The following is a 27,617-nucleotide window of genomic DNA, read 5'->3' as shown; positions in this document are numbered from 1 at the left end:
AAACTTCTCTGTTGTGAGTTTTCTATCTCCCACAGCCAAATACAATCTTAACTAAACAGCTCTGAAAACACATTAGATAAGTAGTCACCTGACAAATTCTGTCTGCTGGTTTCACTTTCTCTGTTGCTGGAAGGAGAACCTGGCTCTGAAATGCTGCTTTCTGTTCCTCCCATCAATGGTCGCAAATGGCTTACAGATACTTGTTCAATAAAAGATGTGCCATGTTTATGGAAGTACCACCATTCAAATATCTGTGACAAACAGAAAACATCCTACACTTAAAAGAGAACTGATGAGCAGATATATGAGCTCAAATTAAAATATTATTTCAAGATGTCCCTGTTTAATTCAGCATTTTAAACGAGCTCTCCTTCCAAAAAATAAGCTAAACACAAGATTCTGCAATAACACATGCCAAGCAAAAGTGAAATAGCTTTTTCATAGTTTTGTAATGAAATTTAGACAAGCTTAGGCAAAACTAGAAGAAATACATCTGTAAATAAAGCATTAAAAAATAAAATGTTTATAAATAATCTAACCCTGTTATATCACATTGTCATTTTATTCCATCCATAGTATAAAGAAAAAAAACAAGTCTGAAAAAACTAGCATGGTGGATTAAGCACTAGACTAGGATTAGAATGCTCACATTTGATTCCCAATTCAGCTACATATTAGCTTTGGGCAAGTCACTTAACCTCTAACCTACCTCTCAGAGCCTCAATGTCCTATTAAATGTGGTTAACAAGAATTATAAGTGCCTTTTGAGCAATAAAGTATTATTCCAGTGTTTGCAAGTATTGTTAACATAGGTTAAGAGTCAGGTTGAACCACTTAAAAATCAGGATATTAGGAATATAGTCACTAATACTATGACAACTAAGTATAGTGTTAGATGGGTACTAGATTTATTGGAGTGATCATTTTGTAAATTATATACATGTCTAATCAATATAGTGTCCACCTGAAACTAATATAATATTATATGCCAACTGTAATTGAAAAAAATATTTTTAAAAAATCAAGATATTCATTTCTTTCTGCTTCTATAGTTTATCACTGTTTCAAAAAGAGGAATCAAAAGCAGCTCTGTGAACTAGCAGAATGTTTCATACTTTAGACACTCCAACCTTCTCGACTCTCTCCGCCTGGCTCCTTTGGGTTGCAGCTTAAATGACACATCCTCGGGGAACTTCTTCTGAACCATGGAACAGAAAGCTATGATATGTACTCCCATTGGATCCTGGGTTTTTCTTTCAGAATAATCTTTTCACTTGTACTAATTAAACAACTGATTTTGTTGCTATTCTTCAAGCTCCCAAGCATATTACCCCTACAGGAATAAGTAACAAACAGCACAGCTAGTTTCCTCATTTCCTTGAGATCTTTACTAAAGAATCACTATTTCAAAGAGGCCTTCACTTGCTTCCCTGTCTAAAATTTCAACCTTCTCCTCTAACATTTCATATGACTTTTTCTGCTTCATTTTTTTCCTTTAGCACTTATCACTAATAGTAAGAACATACTATTTGTTTTACTTATCTTTTATTACATATTGCTCTAGGACAGGGACTTTTTTGTTTTTACTGCTATAAGCCCAGTGCTTAGAAACAGTGTGTGGCACCTAGTAGGTATTCAATAAAAACTGTCAAATGAATTAATCAATGTCCATAATCGCCTTCTATACCAAATTCCATGAGGACAGAATCTGTGTTTGTCTGCTTACCATAGCATCCCCAACACCTAGAAGAGTGCCTCAGAGATGAAAGGACTTTATAATTTAAACCTGTTTGAATAACTAGTAACTAGTTTTCTATGTTTTGATTGTACAATAACTTTAATATCTTCCTCTTCTTATTTATAGAGCATTTCCCTTAAAAAAAATCAACTGACAGATTATCTTCCTGCCAAATTAATGGACAAATATATTATTTTATTTAAAGAATAAACAAACACAATCACAACTACCTAAAGGCCATCTCTCTCTCTCTCGCTCACACACACACACACACACACAATCTGTTTTCAAACCTTTAGAAATGTTATTGTTTGCTTCAGGAAACAATAGAACAAATATGTTACAATGGTGCCAAAAATATGTGGTCATTTTGTACTACATTGCAGCCCAATTACTCTATTGACTAGAGCATTTTCAGGACATTCCTAGGAAATCAAGGTGCAGACTTTATTCTATCAGGCCACTAATGTTTTATGCTCAATCTAGAACAGCTTCTCTTTCTGCTCACTTTTATTGAGTTAGCAGGCAGTTCACCACCACCAAATATGGCCCTAGTTTGGTTTCTACCATGTTTTACTAAGAAGTAGAATGAAACTTCTTTAAAACAACCAGAAGAAATCACACAAGCAGAAATTATTCACGTGACAGAAAAGACAAGATTTATATTGGATCATAGTCAGGGACAGTAATCACAAAGGCAACAATTACAAACTGTCCTTCACTATATGAAGTATAGGTAGTTGTTTATTAATATGTTATGAGTCTTTTTCAAGTTCAGAGTCAACTTTTTAACACAAATTAAATGAGCAATGATAATAATTACCAATATTTATTAAGCGTTGTGCTAAGTTTTTTACATGCATTATATCATTTAATCCTCACGACTGATTTTAGAGATGACACATAGTCTAGGTTTAAATAACTAGCTCTGGTTCACACCACCAGGACTTGGTAGAACTGGGGTTCTTACTCAGGTCTGCCTGATTTCAGAGTTTCTAGCCAATATACAGACTGCCTTCCAATCATTCTTTAGTATATATGTATAAGTAAGTGTGTGTGTGTGTACAAGTTTAACAATTCCAGGTGATAAAAGAAATTATAAACATAACCTTTGCTGATGAAAACTCATTAATATTACAAGAGTAATGACACAGTTTAACCTTTAAAATGTTTTCTATTGCCTAATTTAAAAAATTCGGTTTAAAAAAATAAGATGTATAATATATAAGTTTTCTCCCCTTATATATAAGGAGATTAAGACTCAGAGAATTTATGTGACTTGCCCAAAGTTATCTGCTAGTAAGTGGCAGAGTCAAGACTCAAAACAACATCTTCTAGTACTAAGACCAAGGCTTTTTCTACTACATCATTGTTCAAAGATAGTTTATTTTCTTTATTTAGACTTTTATATACTTTTGACTAAGTATGCTAAAATATGCTTAATTTTGAGTGGGTTTTATGAATCGATAAATATTGAGGCTTCTATTAACCCACAGTTTCATCCTGAATTCCTCAATAATATTTTTAAGTCAGGAGAAAAATCCCTTTCTTGTCTGGCATTTCACTTAAACAAAATGGTCAAGTATTAGTCATTATTAAAAAAAAGACAAAGCCTAAACACTCCAATACAAATGTCATTATTTCTACTATAGCTGGAGAGCACCACCTAGAGATAAGAAAAAAAAATACAGAAAAATTCCTTGGCCGTGTATGCCATAATACTTCCTAAGATTTTTATCTGTAGTATTTTTCTGAAGCTTACACTAGGAAACACTAGTTGCTAGGGATGATAATAAAGATTATAAAATTAAAAAAAAATTTTTTTTGAATTAAAAATGTTAGCTTGGTCAAATAAGACAAGAAAAAGCTGAATTAAAGTTAAACAGGTTTCTTTATTGTGGGACCTCTCAGAAAAATAGCCAAAATTCATTAAGTATTCCTCTGAGTTAGCTACCAGGTTGTTACAAGTTTTGCACACATTATCTTACTTAGTTCTCATAATCCTGTGAGGTAGATACTATTATTACCCCCAGTTTATACAGGAGGAAATTGGGGCACAGAAAATTAACTTGCTCTAAGTCATACCACTAAAGTGATGGTTAGCCTGACTCCAAATCCCCACTCTTAAACACTCCAGAGAAGATAACGGGCAGCCTGTATAGGCTTTAATCAAGACACAGATAAATTTTTAGTCTGCCCAATGTTGCCACATTAAACTATTGCAAGATTTTATATAAAAACTTGTGTACCCAGGTTCTCTTGAAATCGTTTGGAAAATTGTAAGATCTGGTAATAATAGTCTGTAAATCTACCTGGCAACAATAATCTTTAGCCCTTTCTAGAAGGAGCACTATGCATTGTCCAGTTTACTCAGTCCTCAAAGTAAATAAAGAATTCAGTTCTTGTACTCTGCCCATGTCGCTTATTTTTGTTACCATGTTGAGCCCTGCAGGCATTTAGTCGCAACCTACCTCCCAATCTCCTACAATAATTTATACACAAATGAATACTGTCAATTTCTAAAAGTGGAGAGAGAGGCAGTGTTTTTTCAAACGTTGAACACATCATCTACAAGTATCTATAATTATTGCAACTATGTAAAGAGAGTTGATCTTTAGATAAATACCAAAGCATGAAAATAATGGAAACTACTTACAAATATTAGTCCTGATATCAAAGAAGATGTCCCTGTAAGTGCCACATAGAATTTGGGTGTCAATGAATTTAAAAATAGTGTCACTGCCAAAAAGAAAAAAAAAAAAATCAAAGTTTAAAAATGCAAATTCAAAATACTCAAGTTACAAATACACAGGTGTGTTTAATAAGAGTAGAAGAACATAAGTGCATTAACATCTATTACTAGATTCATTTAAGTTGTAATTTTTTAAAAACTACTTTAAAGTCCCATTGTATCATATCTTAAAAATGCCTTTGCACATGTAAGGGTAAGATTTTAGAATGCTGATTTGTTAAATAAGCAAGTCAAAATGAGATAATTTAGTTTGCCTTGAGAATAAAACTAATAATTTATAAATCCTAATTTAGATAAGAACTTTTGCAAATCTATAAGGATAAGCCAAACATTCTGTTACAAAGAGTTAACAAAGCTCCCTAATTATTTTGGTGGGACACAAACCAGAGGTTCAAATTAGAGAGAAGGAAACAATGTATTTGGTAGTCAGCTAGAGAGGGAAAATAGCCCAAAGAGAACAGCAACAGAGACCACCCCTCTCCAGTGCACCTGACTGGCCAAAACCCTGGACCAGATTGTTCGCTTCAAATAATTTTCATAAATATTTGGGGTTTTAGAAAGAAATAAAAATGTATTATAGTCAACTACTCTCATCTAAAAGGTGAATCTACTTAACACAGAGAAAAATGATAAACTCAATGAATTTCATTTCACTGAGTATAAAAACCACTAGTAAGCACTTCATACCGTTACAGACACCAAATTAACTCAGTCTAGAAGGCCAGTTTATTTAGCTTGTTTAGTGTGTAAGTTATATCTGAATTTACATATTACTATGTTCTAAAAAGCACAAAATATTTTGGAATACTACGTCACGGTCTTTCAGGTTATCTCATGGAATAGAAAAGGAGACATTTGCCTTTTCTTGGTGCAGAAAAATAAACCACAATACTGTCACAGTCATCACATAACAGAAATACTTCCATCTTATTTTGAGGTTGCTGTTCAGAGCCTGAAATATTGTAATGACATGGCAAAAAGGCCCTGGCTTCCATCCACTTTGTCCTGGATACAGCTAAAGGGTAGTGTTTGCAGAACCCACGGGCATCATCACTTCTCACATGTCTTTGCATTTCGGCCCAGACTACAGAGCAAACTCTCTTCAAATGTTCAAAGAACCAAGGAAAGAACCCACTGCTGTTTATGGCTCTCTACTTCCTGTACTTTTTTATTACTCAAGGTAATAAACAAAGACAAAAATATGAGAAAAAGTGTGTCTTGATAGAACTATTTTAAAACATGAGAATGGTTGGCTGAGAACATGGCATTTTTTCTTTTAGATCTAGGAATACGCAAGCGCTCGTCTTTGTTGTCTCGGGTGTGGGTATTGAGCTGAGCCGCGGGGTCTCAAAGGAATGATTTTTCAAGGGATCCTACCAACGGTGGGGGTGTATATAAATTCTTTATCCAAGTCTGAAAATGCTCTCGTCAGTCCTACCACCTGAAGCTTACAGCTTATCGGGTGGCTTTTCCTTGGGTAAACGAGGACCAGGCAGAGAGGGCGGATCTTAAGAGCTCTAGGGAGGAGCCCGTAGCTGCAGCTCGGGTTTGACAGTCAGCTGCGGAGTTGCGGCCCAAGGGGGGTGGAGAGGAGAAGGGGACCCCACTTGGTCGCGAACCACCGACTCATTCTCTCAGACCCTCCAGTGACTACTGAGTCTCCGCTCTTTGGCCCTTGCCCCGGCACCTCTCCTGGCTCCCCACCCGTCCCCGGGGAGGTCTGGGCCTCTCACCCGCTGCCAAATTCTCACACAGCCTCAGCGGGACCCTCAGAGCGTAAAGCAGCCCCAGCCCCGCCACGAACCACAGCGAGGCCCCAGTCCCCGCCAGCCCGGCCCGCAGCCGTTCCCTCCAGCCCAGTGGCGGGCTCAGGCCAGGGGCAGGTGCTGGAGAAGCCGCAGCAGTCGCTGCTTCACTCAAGCCGTCACCGTCCGCCATCTTGCCGCTCCCTCAGGCTCCGGGAGCTGGGAGGGGGAGAAGGGCAGGAAACCGGGAGTCGGGAATCCTGGGATTGTGGCGGACCCGAAGTCGGCCTCTGTGAAGGCTGAGTCCCAGGGAACGGAGACCGATATTTGTAAGGTGGAGCGCCCCAGGACTGGGGCTACCTATTCCTTCGAAAGGGCTGGAAGGGGCAGACAGCGGCACCTATTCTGGAGGAACTGGACTGAGATGTGCCCCCGGAGTGAAGTGGTTTTGCTTCCATACAAGTGAGGGTCACCTTTAACCCCACCCCCCTTCCTGTGGTTGGAAAAGCTACTGACCGAGCAGGGGCACTGCAGCCCTTAGCCTTTTGGACTCGGCTGCCATGGAAATCACTGGTACTGGGAAAACCTATAGGAGTAGCAATCGCTGTTTAGTCGGATGGAGCTCGGGCGCCAAGAACAGTCGAAACACTCCCGCGTCCCATAGCTGAATGGGGGAATGAATGAAACTCAGGGCGAAAGCTAACGGACTTAAAAGTCGTTTAAGACAAAGCGCACTCCCTGGGGCGCTGGCGCTCAGAGCCATCCCCCGCTACTCCCGCCCGTAACTGACATGGCGCCTTCTCGGTCGGCGTTTCCGGGCGGGTCCTTCCGACGGCCCCCGCGGTGATTCCATCTCTCGGCTTCCTTCCCGGCCTGCCTCGCGCCGGGGCCGGGCTGGGCCAGAGCTGCCCAAGATGGCCGACTTTGAGGATCGGGTGTCGGATGAGGAGAAGGTAAGGGGTCCGCCTCTCTCTCTCACCTCCTTCCGCCAAAGGGAACAGGGGCCCGACCCTGCTGCAGTGGGAACCCTGGAAGTGTCCCCCAGGAGAAAGAAGCTTCTTAGCCTGTGCTGGCAGACGCTCTCCGCAGTTGGGACGCTTTCCTTTTGAGGGGCTTTTCTCGGGCTCACGGTGGCCCCTGTTCCCCATTCTTCAACTCTCTTTTCCTTCGGGGCCTGAGGCACAGCCCAGTGGCTTTCCTGAAAGAGAGGAGACTTGCCTTATTAAATCTTGACTATGGAACTCTTCACTGTAATTAAGAGAGGAGGCGATGGTGATGTCGCGACGTATCAAGAAGCAGTTATTTTACCGCCTTTAGCTGTTAGGGCTCACCTCATCCCCCCTCCCCCATTTTTAGATATGATTGAGGCTAGTTTAGGGCGAGTCACTTCCTGGTCAGAGTGGCCTCTTAACTTCCTTTTTGCTCCTCCTTCCCCAGGAAGTGATTTTGCTGTCACGACTCCTCGACAGGGAGAGGTCCCATGTGTTATCCGTCTCTGGACACATCCACCCTCTTTTCTGACTTATAGGCTGAACTAATTCACAGTAATGTGTAAGCTTCAGGACATTTGATTCAGAGTTTGAGCACCACTCTTTCCTGTAGACACTCCCTTGATTGTATGTGTGTGTACATAGGGCTCTCGCGGTGGCTCCATCCCTGCTGTCTTACATCCTCTTAACGATTATTTTTGAAAAATAGTTTTCGATTTGTTGTTAAATCAAGAATAACCAACAGATTTTTTAAACACTCCATAAGGGTTTTGTATAGCGCAAAAACCTCACGTTAACACATTCAAGTCTGGACAAAGCATCGTGCCTTTGATGCTCCACTGGGGTGTCTTTGATTATATTGAATTTGTCATCGTATTATGTGTGTATTTATTTTTTTCAAAAGCATTTTAACTAGAAAAGCATATTCTGTTAGTTGGGTAACTTTTTTTCTAACAACTGCACTCAACAATTTGTCAGGCTTTTCCTTAACTACGTGACTTTAGGGCCTGTAGAAATTAGAATGATTTCACTAGGTGACTCGCTAAAGGACAAGAATTATGTCTTTTGTTTCCCACAGTGGCACATTACAAAGTGTGCACCTTTGAGTGCTCTATAAACGTATCTGGGCGCTTTCTTTTTCAATAAAAGAGATTGGGATGATAGAGGAGGCTAGATAACGATCTAGCAGTCCTTTGTACAGAATTTGGTATATTATACTCAAATATGGCATGGTATTTTGAAATGCTGAAGAATGTGCAAAACTCTCAAAAGCTGCTGAACAACACTTTAGCGTTAAATTTTCTGTTTCTTGGAAGTTCTCATAAATGTGTAAGTCTGCGGGGGGGAGGCATCTTGTATATGAACTTATGCTGGAGAGAAAGCTGTGATAAATGCTTATTTTAAGACAAATAGACTCAGGTGAAATTAAATTACAGTGAAAATCATGATATAACAAAACATTTGTTAGCCCAACTGATGGTTCACTTATTTTAAGCAAAAATATTAGCAAAAATTACAATAAAATTTCACTAAGTATTTGAATAATAATAAACTTTGAAGTTTATTGTGCCCCAGCAGTACTACATTTACTAGTGCTGTTGGGTTGTTGATTATGACACTGGGTTAGACTGTCTTACTATTTAAACTTGGGAAAATATATACGTATTTTGAAATGCAAATTAGGATGTTTTTGGATATTGACAGTGTTTAATAATAACATTAATAGTCTTGATTTTAAAATAGCAGGTCTGTGACCAGATTCTTCTTATCTCCCAGCATACCTCTTTTGTTGCTTAATTTTAAAAATGACAGCCAGCAAATCAAAATTATTAAGATAAATCCACTGCCATAAAATGTTGATGAGTTTCATGTTCGGTAAACAGTTTTTTAAATTAACCACACTGTCTTCATTAGTATGGATAGTTAAGAATAACTGATATACAGTAACTGTCTCATAATAAATCCATATGATTACTAAGATTTTATTAGATTCTTATTCTCAAAGAGATCAAACTGATCTGTAAGTACAAAGGAAGGGGTTTGACTTGTAAGATTTCTTCAGTTCTCTTTCAGCTGCTTACTTACCTACCTTGCCCCGTTTTCCTCCAGGCTTCTGATTCCTTTTAAGGAATCCAAAAATTAAGGAAGTATTTGTCCAACAAGACTGAGTATCTTAGCATTCATAAACAATAAGTAACCTTTAAATGAGATTTTTGTCTTGTAAAATTTTCACAACCAAGGTACATTACAAACAAATTTTTGAAAACAAGATATTTTCAGCCTTAATTTGTATTGATTCTTCTTTTAAGAAACTCTAAAGTTTCCATTTTTTTCTCTTTTTAACTAAGACCTCAACTGCATTTCATTTTGGGTGTTTTAAAAGCATATATGTCATGATGCCAAATATATTTTAATACTGCTTTTCGTCTTTGTTACATTTTCTGAAAGCAGTGAACCCAGAGGTAAACTTGGTGATGATGGGCTCTGATTTCCTTGCAAGTATTTCTCTAAAAGCTGGTAAGATCAACCATTCTCATAACTAACTGCTGAATTTTTTGACACTTTATAAAGAGGAAGTTGGGTTTTATAACATATGTGTTGTTACCTGAAATGGTCATGGTGAGCTGCCTAAATAAAACAGGAAGTCGAAAGTGTAATAACTTGCAGAAATAAATGTTTTTAGTCTTATCCTGGAGTTCAGTTTCTGAGAATGAGTTCTACTCTTCTTAGACTCTTCAGTTACTTGGTTCCAAATGCTTAACAAGACCAAAATGGCTAGATACCATAATTAGGAAACTTAAAATATGAGATGAACTACATGTTTGGGGTTTTTGCACTGTCTGTTTCCTTTATTTCATGATCCAGCATTTTTAAAACAAATGCAGAGAAAATATTAAGGCTGAAAAGAAGGGAGCTTAGCATATTTTTTCCCTTCATCTATCTAGTGGAATATTTGTGTATAACCTCAAAAATACCATAACTAAAAAAATAGATCTATATGCTTTAAGTTTAGACAGTGATATTTTTAAGGTACTTTTTGAGTAACAGGTTTATCAAAATTATTTAGGGGAGATATGGAAAATGTTGTATATGAATACAAAAGGCCCCTGTTAGAACTCATGAAAAATACTTACACTTTTAAACTGGATTTCCTTTGATTTTGTTATTACCTCCTTAATTTACCAGATGAGTTGTTACCTTTATAGGATGAAGTAAGCCCATAATTTTATTTGTCATGGGTATTTTCTAACAAGTCATCAGTTAGTATTAACACAGATATTCTATTATCTTTCCTTTTTTCAGTGAGCTGTGCTGAGTAGTATTTATATAATCCGTTACAAAATTCTTGGACAGGAGCATTAAGCCTCAGCAGGTACAAACTCAGATGCCCAATCTTTGGTTGAGAGTATACATTAATTACAATTTCTTTCAGAACATCTAGCTATTTTATTAGAACCAGCCTTAATGCTAAGCAGAGTAGTATAATTTGTCAGGAAATTCAAACCTCAGGTTTGTCTGATTCTGAAGCCATCCTTTTTTCACTACACATTTTTCTACATAGTCATGAATGAAAAACACAGAATAGAGGTATCCATTTAATGAATTATAAATGAGGTATTGTGATATAGAGGGAAAGAATGATTCTGAGTGTTTGGAGATTTGACCTCTCCCTGCTGTGCTTTTAGCCACCAGTTCAATTTTAGAAAAATCACTTAACGTCTGTGGGCTTCAGTTTTCTTCTAAAATAGGAAGGTAAAGGGAATTGCATCAAACTCACCGAAAAAAGTTTATTGAACTTTTTCAAACTCTAATTTTAAAAATCAGTTTTAAAAATCAAAACATTAAAATGTTCCCAGAGTTTCTGTCTTTGTCTGCTTTTGCACATTTGTCCTGATGACAAACGGAATTCATTGGTAACTGAAATCAATCCTGGCATCGGACCACGTACATATTATAGGCACAACCTGTTTCTGTGAAACAGACCAATCACACCTTCATTCATTCTCATATCTCCCCAGCTCATACTCCCTCATCTCCCCTCCCCGCCCCCCCAAATTATTTCTGGAATCCCTAGGTATTTCTCGTGTTCAGGAATGTGTCCATATCCTGGGTACCTCTTTGGGCATTCATTGTGCCTGAGCATCTGCTGCCATTACTGGTGCTCTGCCTAGCCACTCTTGGGACCATTTGACCCTCCTGGGATCATTTTTCCTGGTAAATAACATAAAGCTGCAAACCCTTAGGCATGACCATGTATTTATACTTCTAGCCTTGCAAAACTCCTAATCAAAGTATTTCCTTCATTTCTAAGTTGTCTCCTTTCGAGCTCAGAAAACATAACACTGTAGGATCAGGTATCATTTGCTTTTTTTCTCTCTAGTGCACAAACTTCTCCCATATTCTTGAGGGGTGGGGAAGTGGGTGGAGATAAAGTCCTTATATGGATCAGCCCTTGCAAAGAAAAACCCTGGATAGGGTTTTTCTTTGCAAGGGCTGATCCATATAAGGACTTTATGATACTGAAGACAATTTGAGTACTTGGGGATTTCTGAATTAGGTGGCGATTTTAATATTTTAAATATTTAATATTATTTTCCCTTCTTTCATCAGAACCTCCTGCCAATTTCAGCATTTCCGTTCATTTCAGTGTTATTCTGTTTGAGTCACAGAAGCACAGAACATCAACAGCATCTTTTTCACCCTTAGCTTTACCTCTCGTCTTCAATCAGTTAGTATTCCAATCCTGTTAATTCTTCCTGCCTATCGTTAGATTCTGTTCTTCATTTTCATTAGTTTTTTTTTTTAATATTTTAGTTATATAAGAACTATAGTCACATGTTTAAAATTAAAATGGTAGGAAAGGGCATGAGTAAAAAGTCCCTTTTCACCCCTGTTTTCCAACCACCTAGTTCCCACAGAGGCAGCCAATATACCAGGGTTTTTTGTTTTGTTTTTTGTATATTTTCTATTCTACACAAATACAGGCAGGTATGCTTTTCATTGAATATGTCCAACCTGTCCATATTCTTTCTACCATTATCTTCATTGAGGACCTTTTCTTATCCTTAAATTATTTTAACATCATTTTTAATTGTTCTGTTTGCCTCCAGCCTCTGCTTTCTTTTTACATTTTCATTGATTTATCAGAATCCTTCACACTACTGTATATAGAGCTTATCTTTGCTATAATTACACATACATATTATAGGGGAGTATCTATGAGAGAGAATGTTCGACTAAGTGGACCATGTGACAGTGTAAGTCCTAGTATAACATATAAGCAGGAAGATAACATAAGGCAAGACTACACCAAAGAAAGATGGAGTTTATTGGAATATGAGAGAACTTTGCCTGTGACTTATTTGGCCTCTAGGTAACTTAAGTGCTTATTATGTACTAGATAACTGTATTCATTAACTTGTATTCATCTCAAAACATTCCCATAGTATAGATATTTATATTATCCTCATTCTACAGTTGAGTAAATGGAGGCACATTTGAAGTTAAAAAAAATAATGACCGAGTGTCCAGAACTAGTAATAGGACAGGCACAATGCCGGCCATTCGCTTCCAGACCTGTGCTCTTACCCACTTTGATTCCTTTGAGTAGATAATAAGTAGAGTTAAGATAGCAAATAGTTCTACTGAAATAATGACATAGCCCTAGACAGCAATCAAGTTTAATGGTGTAACATGGATGCTTCTATAGGCACTGAAATATTGATATTTTCTGGTTGTGACTGCAGTGCAGTTACTGCTAAATTAGCCTAGTGCTCTTCTGAGCTTCTTTACTTAAAGTATTTAAATGTGTTATAAACTCAGAAGTATTGAGAAACATGACTTTAGAAGTTTAAAGATCATGAAAGTCTCAGGACGAGGCCAACGACACTGTCTTAAGAATCTTATCGTGTGATAGTATCTTAGGACATTTTTGCCTACAGTAGAATCGCTGGTGTGTTTCTTTCCAGAGCAGGTTTCTGGTTTCTATCCTAGACCAACTGGATCAGAATTTTGGGGGACCAGTCCTCAAGAATCTATTTTTAATAAGCTTCCCAACAATTTTTGTGCAACTCAAGAACCACTCTCCAAATCTTAGTCCTTTGCCCCTTAAGCCCAGAAGCTTTTTTCATCAGGATACTAAGACCAGCTCTCTCAGGGACAAATTAATATTAGCTAGGCTGATGAAACTAATGTATAAAAGTAGAATAACAACTAATTTAGTAAATACAGAAGGGACTAGATTCTTTTTATCAAGTAAGTCAAACACATGGGAAATCGAATTATAATTTTACCACATCATGGAGTCAGAACCAGGGAAGTTATATAGTCTAACATTTTAATGGCATTTCCCTCCATAATAAGTATATATACCCCAAACCAAGACCAAGTCAGGTCTTTGGGTAGGGCACCCTCTAACTTTTAACAGAAGTGGACATTCTTCCTCTAGGTAGATTTGGGGGGGAGGGGGCTGGAAGGAATCCCTCATGTCAAAAATTTGCATATTGTAGCTTCTGCAATCTTTCCCCTCTTAGTTAATGACATCTTCATTCATTAGTTGCTCAGACCAAAAAGTTTAGTGTCATCTTTGACTCCTGCTTCTCTCACAATCCACATGTGGGCCATTAGCAAATCCTGTTTGCTCCGCCTTCAAAATATACCCAGAATTTGACTTTTTCACCACACCCTTATTCTGTGATTTCCCACCTAGGTTACTGCAGTAGTCTCCTCTCTGGTCTCCCTGCTGTGCTGTTGCCTCTCTCCCCAACCCCTCCAGCAGTCTATCCTCAAGGTAGCACCCAGAGTGATCTGGTTAAAAAGAAGTCAGAACATGTCACTCCTCTGTTTAGAATCCTTCAGTGGCTTCCCATCTTTAGAATAAATAAAAGTTCTTATTCTGGCTACAAGTCCCTACCATGACCTGGGGTTTTACCTTTTTACCACTTACTCTCTGACCTTATCTCCTACCTGTTCTTCCCTTGGTTGACCTCACAGATTGCAAGGACCTTGTCAGCTTACAGCCCCTTATTTTTCATTTTTTACATCTACAGTACCTGGTCTTCCTAGGTGGTTTCCCATCCAAGTACTAACCAGGCCCAACTCTGCTCAGCTTCTGAGATCAGGCAGGATCAGGCTTGTTCAGGGTGGCATGGCCGTAGACAGATTAATTTTTATTAATAGAGCTTCCCACTCAAAAGGCTTCAGCAGTTCTCCTTTACCTATAAAATAAAATCAGACTTGGTATTACAACTACTGCCTTCTGACTCATCTTACTCTCCCCTTCTTTTATTATCTCCAAATAAATCCCCTGTTCCTACCAAACTCATTTGTTTACAAAAGGCTGTTTTTCCCCACGTTTTTCCATTCTTACCATTACCTCCTTTGTTAAACACTGTCTCCTTTTCCCCTTACTATCTAAAGCACTTTGAAGAGCTCAGCTTTGATCTTATCCCCCTATTCCTTATTGTAGTTGTTTGACCAGCGCAGCCCATATCCATCTCCTTAAGTTCTGTGCTATATATTATCTCTATTACTGATTTGGCAGTTTTGCTCCTTCGAATCATAGTTATTTTTGAATGTTTGGCATGTCTTTACTGAAGGCTATTATTTGTATACATTGTTTACTAACAAGTGGAAAAGAATGCAAAGATTTGAAAAGCTGACTATATACTTGTCTTATGTTATTTGTATCCACTATGATGATGTACGCTTAATATTAGGCTAAGGTAGTGGTTCTCAACTTTGGCAGCACATTAGAATCACCTGAGGAGGCTTTAAAAATCCTGATGCCCAAACCCTACCCCAGAACTGTTACATCAGAATCTTTGTGGATGGAACCCAGGCATCAAAATTTTTAAAGCTCCCCAGGTGGTTCTATCTTATAGACAAGGCTCAGAATCACTGACTTAAGGCAAAAAAGAAAAAATTATTCTGACACTTGTTAAAATGATACAAAGATTTTATTCACTACTATTACATTAGGGGAGAAAGATCTCCAAATAAAGCAAAGACAACTGGAGATTTATAGCCAACAAACAGAGTGAGGGGGGTCAGTGGTTGGAAATTACTAAGAGGAGACATTAAGGGTAGAGGAATTCTTGCTAAAGGCAAGAATTGACTTACACATCAAAGGTGGGGGTGAAGAACTTGATCAGATATCAAGAGGGGAGAAGTTCTCACTGAACTGACGAGGTTCTTGCTAAGACTGTGCTAGGCAGCCCAAAGGCGGGATGGGCCAAGAACAAGGCTTAGTTGAGAAGAGAGCTCAGAGGAATCCGACTGAAGTTTGGAGAGTATAGCACTCCATGTGTGTTACATAATTAATAAATCTTCAAGTGTATAAGACATACCAGAAAAGCAGTTATTCCTTAGAGTTTGTAGAATTCTTAAAATCAAAATTGCTTTACTTAAACTTGCCTGCTTTCCCTACCTATTTGTCTATATCTGCCATTTATAATTAGTTACTAGAGAATAGTTTCTAAGAACTACTTAAAATGGCTTTTAAAAGAATAAACATAAAACAATTTGAAAGTGTTACTATTTTTTATAATGTCGATCCCAACTTAAGACATATCTGTGTTCTTAGGCCTTAATCCTTACTGATAATGATAAATCAGTATAACTATACATCTAAAATGTTATTTCTAAGTGCATTCTGAGTTGTTTTTTTTGTTTTTTTTATTTTGTTTTGTTCTTTGTTGGTTTGTTTTTAGTGTTTCCGGGGCTAAACTAGGAAAATAATATTTAGGTAATTGGAAATTTTAAAAAACATACCAAACAGTAAGTTTTATTTAGTAAAACCAGTATTCTATTTGGTCCTGGAGATCACTAAGAATATATTTTTTCTACAATTACAGCCCCAAATTAAATTCTCACTAGCCTTTCAGAACCCTCAGCCAGCATGGATTTTGTTTATTTGATAAAGGCAGTGAACCTGGAATTCTGGAATTTGTTTGATACTGAAATATATGCACATCTATTAAATTATTGCCCCAGTTTATTGATATACTGAAAGCCTGAGAACCAGATGAAAAAAATGAACCACACAGAGCAAGGTGTGTTTAAAATTTTTTTCATTCTTTTCTCTTACAAAAATAACATCCTAGGGCAAGAGAGGGTTGAATAGGCAGAGCACAGAGGATTTTTAGGGCAGTGAAAATATTCTGTATGATACTGTAATAATGGATGCATGTAATACCTTTGAGTGTATTTGGGTGATGTGTCAATGTAAATTCGTAAATTATAACAAATGTACCACTCTGGTAAGGATGTTAATAATGGAGGAGTTATGCATGTAGGGGACAGGAAGTATACGGAAAATTTCTGTACCTTTCTCTCAGTTTTGCTGTGAAACTAAAACTGTTCTAAAAAAATTTAATAAAGTCTTAAAATACACAATAGTAATAATAATATCCTAAATATTTTCAAATAGGAAAAAAAAAAAACTGAATTCCATGCAAATAGAACTTACTTTCTTACCAAGATAAGAATAAGGTATATCTTTTTCAGGAGGAGAAATGCAATTATTTGTCCTTGAATGCTTCTGGAATGATGTAATAAAAAGTAAAGTAAACATTTCAAAAGCACAATTTACTGCTATACTTTTTAAGAAATGTAACCTAGTTGAAAACATAAGTAAACTTTGAATGATGTAGTATTTCTTTAAAGGGAAGTGGAGCATAATCACTTGTCTGTTTTGAAGGGGATATGACATAAATTTACCAGATGGAAAATCCTGTTAAAAAATAGAAAAGCTTTAGTAATTTACGCAGTGTGATGGTTTTATCCTTTTTTTCCTTATTTTTCTCCTTTGGTCTATAACAAAATTGTTACAGCAATGCAAAATAAAATTCTCTGTATAAAAAGAAAGTGGAGCAGAGACAGTTTGGAAAACTTTTTGGTCAGTAAAAAGTTGCTACTATCTATAATTATTGATGAAGATTATAATAATGGAAAATAAAAGGTGACTAGGACCTAAAGGTTTAAACAGGAAATTTTATTTCGAGGGATGTAATGAAAATTTTATAATCTGTGAATTTCTTCTCCTTTATAAACTGTTACTCTTCATAGTTCTCTTACCATATATTATATTTCTCTAGGTACGCATAGCTGCTAAATTCATCACTCATGCACCCCCTGGGGAATTTAATGAAGTGTTCAATGGTGAGTAAAGATAAGCATTTACTGAGTGCTTGCCATCTTTTCTAATCCTTATAACATATTATAGATATAGCTAAGGAAATCAGAATTCAGAGAGGTTAAAATAACGTACCCAGCATCACCCTATCTTATTTGAGAAAAGATTTAAAGTAGTTTAATCTCACTAAATGTAGAAATAATATTCAATTGTTTTCATAGTTTTACATCTCTCATTCTAAATCATGGCTTAAATTTCTTCAGTGCTTTCACTCAGCAGTGCCATAGTATAGGAGACTTTCTAGAGCCATTGGGTGTAACTAACTGCATCTGGGAACTTGTTAAATATACACATTCCAGTGTTATCCTCTCAAGATTCTCATTCATTAGATAGATCCAGAGTGGAATCTGTTTCATCAAGTTCTCCCAGGTGATTCTGAGTCAAAGCCAGTTTGGGAATCACTATTCCAATATATTTATAACCTTCCATACTTTTCACTTAACACAACTTACAGATGAAAAATGTAGATGAGGCATCTTGAATTTAGTGGTAAAAAGCAATCACTGTAATCTCATTAATTCATCTTAAATTTCCTTTAAGTAAAATCATAATCTCTGGGTGTCTTGGTTCAGTTTAGCAAATATTTTGAAATTCTAATTTTGCAGGAGAAAGAAGGTTACCTACTTGAGAGGGACTGTGTGATACTCATCTGTAGCTGACCCAAGCCCTACACATAATAGAGCAATCAATAATCTCCATGGGTAAAATTAATGAAAAAGTAACTAGGATAACATGTAAATATTTACTATAATAAGTAGATAATGCAATTAAAGAAAGCAAGACAGTCTTAATAGACTTGCTTGTAAATTTTGAGCACTGACAGCAAAGAGAAACAAATGCAGTCTTTCTATCCATAGTCTTTCTTCCATGTTGACCAAATGTAAATTTTCAACAACTGAGCTTTTAGAAAATTCTCCTTTTGATTTGAACTTTATCCAGCTGATTAGCTCAGATAAATTTTTGACTTAACAAAATTAATGATCTTTGTAGTTAGAAGTCTCTTATTTATTGACGATTGAATGTACTTTATAGGAATATCATGAAAATAATTGATACCAAATCATTAGATTAAGTATTGGTAGTGTACTTAAAACTAATAAAATAAAATTAAAAAAATAAAATAATAAAATTGAGGAAAAAAAAAAGAATTGATAAGCTACTTGTGCCATGAGAGCTGGTTTTTATTGGCATGCTGCACATGGGCCTCTGCCAGCCTCTTCCTTCAGAAACTCTAACAGTTGATGGCCTTTGGTTTATAATTAGCTTTCTCTCTTAGAGTTAATTCTTGGTAGTTTCTTAGTAACAAGGACCCTCCTCCTCTGAAAGAAAAGTGACAGACTCTTGACACACAGCTTTTTAAAATGGTTGTAGGCCCCCCACATGAGATTATTCAAAGAAAAATATGTTTAGCAATTTTACTGCCTCTGACTTAATTGTGCCCAGCTTTCTTGGTCTAATGTTATAGACAAGCCTGTAATTCTTAATATAATTTTAAAGGATTCTTTAGATACAAAATTAACAGTCCTAACTGTAACCTTCTGTAAACCATGTTTTTCATATGCCATGAAAATTCTTGAGAATTTATTGTTAGATTATTGTACCACAAATAATGATGTGCAAATCTATGAACATTAGCATCTGTTTGTTTACATTTTGAGATACAATATATCCAAAGACTAATCTTGCAAAGGCTGATTTTTAAAAAATCTAATCTAGAAATCTAAAAATTTTCAAGTTTGTCCTCTATTAAACATTTTAATTTTAACATCTTTTAATATTTTTTCTTCCTCAGATGTCCGGCTACTACTTAATAATGACAATCTCCTCAGGGAAGGGGCAGCACAGTAAGTTATATCTTTATAAGTCCACTTAAAATGTTACTCTAATATTGGCTAAACTATTTTGATAGTAAACTAGTACCCTGAAAACTAAGTTTAAAGTACTTCAAAATAAAGCAGTAGGTTTTAGCATTTTTAGGGTTTTTTTTCCCTTGGAGAAAAGTGTTCCTCCAAAATGTTGTTTACTTCCTTAAAGCTTATATATGGTCTTAATTATTTTTATTTTGGCATAGATTTTCCTTATTACAGCAGAGTGTAATGTTAGCTCTTAGGTTTTCTTCTATAGTTCTTTTAGTTTATGTTGAATTTTTTTTAAACTACTAGTTATAGAAAGATTAGGCCGCTGTTGAGAATGAAAATGTTTCTCAAATTGCCAAAGAATAGCAGATATTCATAAAGTGCCTTAATAGTAAGAATTAACCATAGAATAATAACATGATTATTCTACCCAGTCATTGACTCCTTATCACTGTCAAGCTAATTTATCTTTATAAAATATCTTCATTTTGTCTTTGTCAAAAACATTACAGCGATATGGGGTTTTTTGTCTGTTTTGTTTTTGTTTTGTCTTCTTCAAATCTAAACACTGTCTAGCTTTCAAGGCCCCTTGTTTTAGGGCTTTATCACTACTCATTTATTTTTCAGTACAAAGTTCTATTTCAGTTATTCTCTACCCAGCTGACCCAGAGCTCCTTCGTAAAGAGGAAAACAGAATTGGATAATATCTGGGAAAGGGTGGGGTGGGGAGATGGGACAGGGATTTTGATGCAGAGCAACAAATAATTAACATGAAGGCATTTGTTATGAACTATAATTGATTTAGAATATTTAGCTACAGAAAACTGTTTTAAGAGCTGCTGCCTGGGAGACATACATCTTCTGCCTTGTCCATCATGCTTTTTTGGAACTCATTTTGGTACCAGATTCCGCCATCCTAAAATTTGCATACCATCACTATAATTGTCATCATGAATGATACCCTAATTATATACATTGATTTAGAAATTTATACATTGACTTAAGTACCACTCTAAAGGTATATTGTAATGCTGGTTTCTCTTAGATGCATAGATTGTGCCATAGAAAAAGACATTCATGATTCGCTAGTTCAACCCCTGCCTACCCTCTGCCCTTTTCATTGAGAGACTCTCATCTACATTTTGTCAACAGATGGTTATTGAATCTGCCTCTAATAATAAGGAATCCTCTGTCATACAAAGCAAGCTGCTCGGTTTGCCTCCTGTATTGCTCCTAATTTTATTCTCGAGTGCTACCTGAAATAAATCTACTCTGTACTTCACTTGATAAGATACTGCCAAAGGGGGAATGGGAGTAGACTGCCAAGACCCAAGAGTGATCTCAAGTTTTAGGCCTGCGCACCTGGCCTAAATGTTAACAGATTTTAGTGTTGGTGTTTGTAATCTATAGTCTTAGGACATGTCCTAGAATGAAATACTTATTTATTTCCTACCCCTTAAGTTTTTTCTAATTAATATTTAATCCACTTTCCATGAACATGTAATTTATATTCCTTTCTGAAGAGTCAGTGCGTTTAGGACTCATTTTGCTACAAGGGAATGTGGTGTTATAAGGAGACGATTCATTGAAAAACACAGCAGTAGTCTACGGCCATGCCATCCTGCACAAGCCCAATCCTACCTGATCTCGTAAGCTAAGCAGGGTCGGGCCTGGTTAGTACTTGGAATGGGAGTCCACCTAGGAAGACCAGGTGCTGTAGGTGTAAAAAAAAAAAAAAAGAAGAAAGAAAGAAAGAAAACACAGCAGTAATTTAAAAAGAGAAGATTGAAGATTCATTCACCTTAAATATAAAAAAAAGTTTAAATATTTGTTACTTTGGTTTCTCTTGAAAGGTCTAGGAAAAGTTTAATGCTTTGCTTAAAAGCAGTGGTCTAGCTGGTGTTTCAGTAGGTTAAAATTGGGCTGGAAAGATGTTAAGATGTTAAACTCTTGGTAAGTGAATTCTGTGAAAAGATTGATACTATATAAGAATATAAATGTATCTTAAAAAAGTATAAATGTATTATGCTTTCTTATACTGCAGGTTCTTTCCATCTTTTTTTGCCTTATCTTTTACTTTAGTTAACTTTATAAGATGTACTAGGGAACCATTGAAAATGCAGTTTCATAAATCTAGCACTGACAAAGTCAACAAACAATAATAGGCACGTACTTTGATTATTTATTCATTATCCTTTTTTAAATAACCTCTACTCACCCTTTTGTTCTCCTGAGACTTGACTTACACTCCACTCTCACCTTATACTCTCTCCATGTCAGATGCTTTCCAGCACATGTAGTTATGGTCTCTCCTACCCTGTCTTGCCTCAGAGAGCCCAGAATAAAGAAGACAACATTTCCAAAATAGTGCATCAATTTAAGATTTTGCATTACTGAAAGCTTCTGTCTAAATGATTAAAACTGTTGGAATTCACACTAATCAGATTGCTGAAAACTTAGGAATTATCTGAGTGGGAGCTCTTTTGCAGCTTAGGAGTAGAGAGGAAAAAGTGAATTCAGGCTTAGGGCACTTCTGAGATTTCTGTGGAGGGGATTTCCTACAGAAAGCTGGGAGGCATCATGATCTCACCAGTTGTCTGGAGAGAAAAGGGAAAAGCAGCAGGGAGTATTTTCACATTCTCTTTCACTATTATGTGAAATACCTTTAGTGTTTATGTATAATTCTCCCCCCCCCTTTTTTTTTACTTTTTATAAACAGTGCATTTGCCCAGTATAACATGGATCAATTCACGCCTGTGAAGATAGAAGGATATGAAGATCAGGTAAAAATTGTTCCCATTAGATAAGCTATGCCTAGAAGTGAATAGAAATCCTATAAACCAAAGTAGATGTCTGTAGATATGATGCTGAATGAATTCATGTCTTAGTTTTCATAGCTTTTGTAAATATGCTGAATGAATTCATGTCTTAGTTTTCATAGCTTTTGTAAATATTCTACATCATAGTAAATTCTTCCTCTCTGATAATAGTAGGAGTTTCTATGACAGTAAAAGAGAGCTACCTCTAACAAGAACAGTAAAAATAAAAGGAGTTGGGTTTAACACAAGTTTTCCAGCTATTTCTAATTCTCCTTGTTAAGACTAACAGGAGAGATTATATGTAATGGGAAAGCAGTCATTCTACTCAAATATAGGAACAAAGCAAATATTTCCATTATCATAGTTATTAACATTACATGGCAGAGCTTTGCAAATTCATTAATATATACTTGAAAGGTGATATGGAACTAAATGCCAATTGCTTTTTAAAAGCCCGAATCCCCTTTGGACCTACAAGTCCACAGAATATATCTTAGGAAAATTAATGTACAAATGTATAAAAAGATTAGATAAAACAAGGTTTATAATAGTAAAAAATTGGGAACAATCTAAATGTCTAATGTTAAATTAAACATCTATAGACCAAAATATTCTATAGCCACGGAAAACTGAAATAAATAATTGATGTGGGAAGATGACCATGATATATTCATCTAAAACATAAAGCAACATGTAGAATTATACTATTTGTAGATATTTAAATGAACAGATATGCTGATTAGAATCAGTTCATCTTAAATTCAGTGAAAGGTGCACCATTATTTTGTGTACCACTAAGAAAGTTAAACTACAACAGTCCTAAGTACCGTCAAGTGTAAGATGCATCTCATTTCATGAGGTATTAGAACATGAGAATGTATGCATCTTAAGAATTAAAGAAATAAAGTATGTAGGAGTGCATAGAAATGGAAATGTGGGGAAATATACACCAAAATGTTAACTTTATATTTGGGGATTACAGGATTACTAGAATTTATTTTGTTTGTTGTTTTTCACTTGTTTTGGTTTATACTTTTGCTCATCTTAATTTTCTTAATGAAAATAGATTAATCACAAAAATAAAAGACAAAAATACTGGACAATGATAAGTATTGCTTGCAGTTGATATCCTATATTTAATAATACAGAGAAATTACTGAAATAATAAAGCCTATGTCCAGATAAATGATATATGAAATGGCTAACTTTGTCAACATTCCCATACACCAGTAGTAGTGAACTTAATTTTAGTGTATGTGCTGCCAAAGTGAGCACCAGTAGTAGCCAACTTAAAAATATACTCAAAAGGAGATCACATTCTAAGCCATAACAGCAACAACAAAAAGATGTTACCTGCAGTCTAAAATAAGGAAAGATGTATAGTTATTAAAGTAGATACCATCACTGCATGTAACAAAAAAAATATATATCAACTACAGTGGGTTAACTAAATAGAGATTTTATTTTTATTACGAAATGAGGCCAGAGGTTTCATTTAGGACTGATATGGTAGCTCCATGATGTCATCGAAGACCCAAATTGCTTCTAGCTCTCTATTTTGCCATCCTTAGATATGGTTTTCATTATCATGCTCTCATGATAGCTGCTCCATTTCTGGGCACTGAATCTTTATTCCAGAAGGAAGGAGAAGGACAGTGCAAAAGTGCTATTGGCCATTCCAGAAGCAACTTCCACTGATAAGTTATTGCCAGAATGCATGTCACTTTATCATTCCTAGCTGGGAAGTATGATTTTTTTATTTGGATACATTGCCTTCTTGAAAACTTTGAGGTTCTGTTAGTAAGAACAAAGAGAGTGGATATTGGATAGGAAACTAGCAAGGAAGGATCTACCACACGTTCACATACACTCTCACACTAAAACATTTGCCAACACACATTTTGATCCAAGAAATAAATAGAAAATTAAATAGATTTAAATGCCCTGTTTCTGAATAAGAAATCTAAATAATATGGAAAGCTTATCTGAGTAAGAAATATAAATGATATGGGAAAGTTTGTTTTTCAAGTTGATTTCATACAATGTGTCTAAAAATTGTAATAGACTACAGGATTATTATGATCAGAAACAGTGAAGTAAGACTGATGCTAGCAAACATAAAGACATAGAGCAATGACTATAGAGCCCTCAAAACTAAGTGTCATAGAGCTGAAGGGAAAAGAAAATTGATAAAATGTATGGGATAATCTAACTTTGATTTTCATTGCCAGATATATACTTAAATTCCGGGTAGAGTTTAAAGGTTAACTTTTTTTTTTTAAACATAAAAATTTAGTAGGAAATGGAAAGAATCTAACTTGAGTAATAATTAAACATTAACATTTATAAAGAAAGTGGCTTCTGCATAATAAAAAGCTTTTAAAATAAGATTTAGAAAGGAGAAAACATGTACTACAAACATAATAGAAAGATTATTCAAATACCTAAGGATGCTGCTAAGAGTTAAGTGAATAAATGAGCAACAGACATGAACCAGTTGCACCCAATTAGGGAATACAGACCAAACTTGGAAAAGAGTTAGATCACCTAATAATAGTAATTCAGGAAGTGCAGATTAAAATTTTAATGTGATATATTTTCTTTTTAGTTACAAAAGTTGCAAAATTACAATGAGAAAACTTTTTAAGGGTAAGACTAGGAAATGGTTGTTTTGTTCCTGCGGTCATAAACAGGCTTTTAAGGATAGTCTGATGATAAAGACAGGAATCTCAAAACAATTTCTTGCCAAAGAAATTTTTTAAAGAATTTATCTATGGTAGAATTTATAGTGGCTTCTTAATGGTAAAAATGTAAATAGTTTAAATCTCCTTCAATTCAGAAATGATTAAGTATATTATGGTATGTCAATATTGTGAAAGCATATGTAATTATTAAAAATTGTGTATTCAAAAGACATATAGCAAATTAGGGGGAAATATGTGGAACTCAAAACATATGCAAAGGGTTACTCTCCCAAATTAGTAGAGTTCAACTGGAGAAAGACCAAAGACTGTCAGAAAGTAGGCAAAATATATGGACAAACAGTTTACAGAGGAGGAAATATAAATAACTCTTTTTAAAAGGTAAAAAATGCCAGTTAAAAATTTTACTGATGATAGGCTTATAACTTGGTACAACACCCAGTTAGAGAACAGTTTGTCAGTCTCTACGAGAATTAAGAATTTATTTACCCCTTGACCCAGCTGTCCCACTTCAGGGAATTTATCCCACAGTTGTACTGGCACATATACATAATTCGTACATAATGAACAGAGAAGGGCATTCATTACAGTGTTATTCATAATAGCAAAAGATTAGAAATAACCCAACCACCCACTGAATAAATTGTCAACCCTTGCTCTAAGTTAATAAAAATCTGTTACCTTATGGGGAAGGGGAAATGTGTTAGGAATTTGTGGATGGGAGATAAAGGTGAGAAAAAGACTTCACTTTATATATTTGTTTTATTTCTGAACCATGTGAATGTATTACCTATTTTAAATGCTAAGTATAATAACTGGAAAAATTTTATGAAATATGTAAAAAATAATGCAAAAGTATAAATATAAGTTATTACAGCTATGTAAGAATAAAAATGTGACTTGGTTGAAAAATTGATATGAAGGAATCTGACTAAATGAAAAAGTTAACTGTCTTCCTCAGAATTCTTATTTGTTTTGTAAAATCTGTCAAGAACTAACTTTCTTCCAGAGTTACTCATATTTGTAATTATTCTTTGGAAGGTCTTAATTACAGAACACGGTGACCTGGGTAATAGCAGATTTTTAGATCCAAGAAACAAAATTTCCTTTAAGTTTGATCACTTACGGAAAGAAGCAAGTGACCCCCAGCCAGAGGACGTAGATGGAGGTCTGAAGTCTTGGAGAGAATCCTGCGACAGTGCTTTAAGGGCCTATGTGAAAGATCATTATTCCAACGGCTTCTGTACTGTTAAGTATCTGCCTACTTTGATATTAGAGAGTGTTTTCTTTCATTTCTTCATCCTTTGAAGGCTTTGGCCAGCCAAACGTCACTTCTTAGTTATAGTCTTCTCTACATTTTATTCCCTAAATAAGTTTTAAAAGGACTATAAATAGAAAATTTTATATGGAAAATTTTTTTAATCATAGTGCATAAAAATTTTAATTCCCAGTATATCTTGTTTCACATTTCATCAGAAAATTGTCTTCCATCAAAAAAAAAAAAAGTTTTAAAAGTCTTTTAGTTTACATGTGGGAAAACTAAATTAAGATTGTCGGGAGAGCTATTGGCTATGTTTATGACTTTTTGAAATAGATATCTTTATACAAAGCTACTTCTACATAGTTTAGGTTCTTTCATTGGACAGCCAAAACTATTTCAACTATATAATTTTTTAAAAAGTCACAGGTAATTTGACTTTCTTTTACTACCTCTTGGCTCTAAAAAATGATAATTTGGGCTTCATCATGATTTGTCCTTTGTAAAATTCTGGCATATTGCTAAGAAAAATGTCAGAATATTTTAAATTTGTAATGATAATGAGTTCAATGGCAGTATAGAACATTGTTTAACAGCCCTTTCTTTGAAGCCATACGAACCAGTTTGAATCTTAGCCCTACCATTTAACTAGTTGTGTGACCTTCAGCAAATTAAATTTGACATCTCTATGCCTCAATTTCATCTGTAAAATGGAAATAATAGTTTTTACCTCATAGAATTGTGAAGATTAAATGAGTTAATGCATATAAAGTGCTTGGAAATTGCCTGGCACAAAGTAAGCTCTACATAAATGTTGGTTATTATTGTTATATGTTTGTGTTTAAATAATGGAGAAAACCCATTATAGTAAATAAATACAAAATTCATTTTGGAACCCACACTCTTTTAGGAATTGACTATTCAATCCTAAATATACTTTCAACTTAATCATTTGTTACTATATTCAGAATTTGTCACTATCCATTCTTAATTTGGAGAGATTCCACACTGAACAACCCTACTGTGTCCTTTTCTCATTTCTTCTCTTAGCTAACACATGAGCAACTGAAAGTCATGGAATTGTTCTGACAGTGTCTACTGTACCCAAATGTCTTATATCCTCAGCTATTCTACTTAGTAATTCTTAATTTCATCTCAGTACTCCCTGTGAAGTTTTCTATATATTTTAAACCTTTCTCCTTGTCCTTAGGCATCTGATCCCCTCACATTTTAATAAAATTGAGACTGACATAAAATCTTACTTTTCTTCTTTCCACACTCAGAAATCTTCCCTTTCTTCCATTGAATCTGAGGAAGAAAGGTCCTTATTCTTGATTTCGTACTATACTATCTCCTTCAAGATGTCGTCTTGTGACGTTTTCTCTTCTGATGTATTTCTCTTTACCTAGAAGTATTTTTTTCTCCTGTCCTTGGGTGGGGGGGATTTTCCTCAGTCATAATTCTTATACATTATTTTTCTTCCTACCTTGCCCTTCCTCCTTGTCCCCTCCACTTGCTCCCTTCTCTCATAACTCTCTATCACTATCTCCCTCCCTCCCCTAC

The 27,617-nt window shown here is 35.5% G+C and overlaps 2 protein-coding genes and 2 pseudogenes across 10 annotated transcripts in view; 2 read left to right on the top strand and 2 right to left on the bottom strand.

The window, feature by feature from the left end:
* Nucleotides 1-7,596, bottom strand: part of ST7L (suppression of tumorigenicity 7 like) — an 88,388-nt gene extending 80,792 nt beyond the window's left edge. For 3 of the 9 annotated variants that reach the window (XM_023535740.1, XM_023535737.1, XM_023535744.1), the window contains exons 1-3: nucleotides 7,026-7,594; nucleotides 4,395-4,477; nucleotides 89-251 (exon numbers count right to left, since the gene is read on the bottom strand). In XM_023535740.1, the coding sequence (XP_023391508.1) occupies nucleotides 89-251; nucleotides 4,395-4,477; nucleotides 7,026-7,383 (604 nt within the window). In that variant the 5' untranslated portion in view covers nucleotides 7,384-7,594. Of the gene's footprint in view, nucleotides 1-88; nucleotides 252-4,394; nucleotides 4,478-6,223; nucleotides 6,641-6,751; nucleotides 6,890-7,025 lie in introns of those variants that run through there. The other 6 variants (XM_023535748.1, XM_011367155.2, XM_023535746.1 and 3 more) reach the window with 5 other exon arrangements.
* Nucleotides 6,771-27,617, top strand: part of CAPZA1 (capping actin protein of muscle Z-line alpha subunit 1) — a 31,578-nt gene continuing 10,731 nt past the window's right edge. Inside the window, exons 1-5 of the mRNA XM_011367168.1 lie at nucleotides 6,771-7,188; nucleotides 17,322-17,385; nucleotides 19,212-19,263; nucleotides 21,995-22,058; nucleotides 25,838-26,044. Of these exons, the coding sequence (XP_011365470.1) occupies nucleotides 7,150-7,188; nucleotides 17,322-17,385; nucleotides 19,212-19,263; nucleotides 21,995-22,058; nucleotides 25,838-26,044 (426 nt within the window). The 5' untranslated portion in view covers nucleotides 6,771-7,149. The remainder of the gene's footprint in view (nucleotides 7,189-17,321; nucleotides 17,386-19,211; nucleotides 19,264-21,994; nucleotides 22,059-25,837; nucleotides 26,045-27,617) is intronic.
* LOC111745474 lies at nucleotides 14,265-14,383 on the bottom strand (annotated as a pseudogene).
* LOC111745561 lies at nucleotides 20,879-20,998 on the top strand (annotated as a pseudogene).

This window comes from Pteropus vampyrus, unplaced genomic scaffold (genome assembly GCF_000151845.1).
Source record: "Pteropus vampyrus isolate Shadow unplaced genomic scaffold, Pvam_2.0 Scaffold6, whole genome shotgun sequence".
In the NCBI taxonomy this organism is placed as follows: domain Eukaryota; kingdom Metazoa; phylum Chordata; class Mammalia; order Chiroptera; family Pteropodidae; genus Pteropus; species Pteropus vampyrus.
The sequence above is the reverse complement of the archived record's forward strand: the minus strand, read 5'-3'. Positions and strand labels throughout refer to the sequence as shown.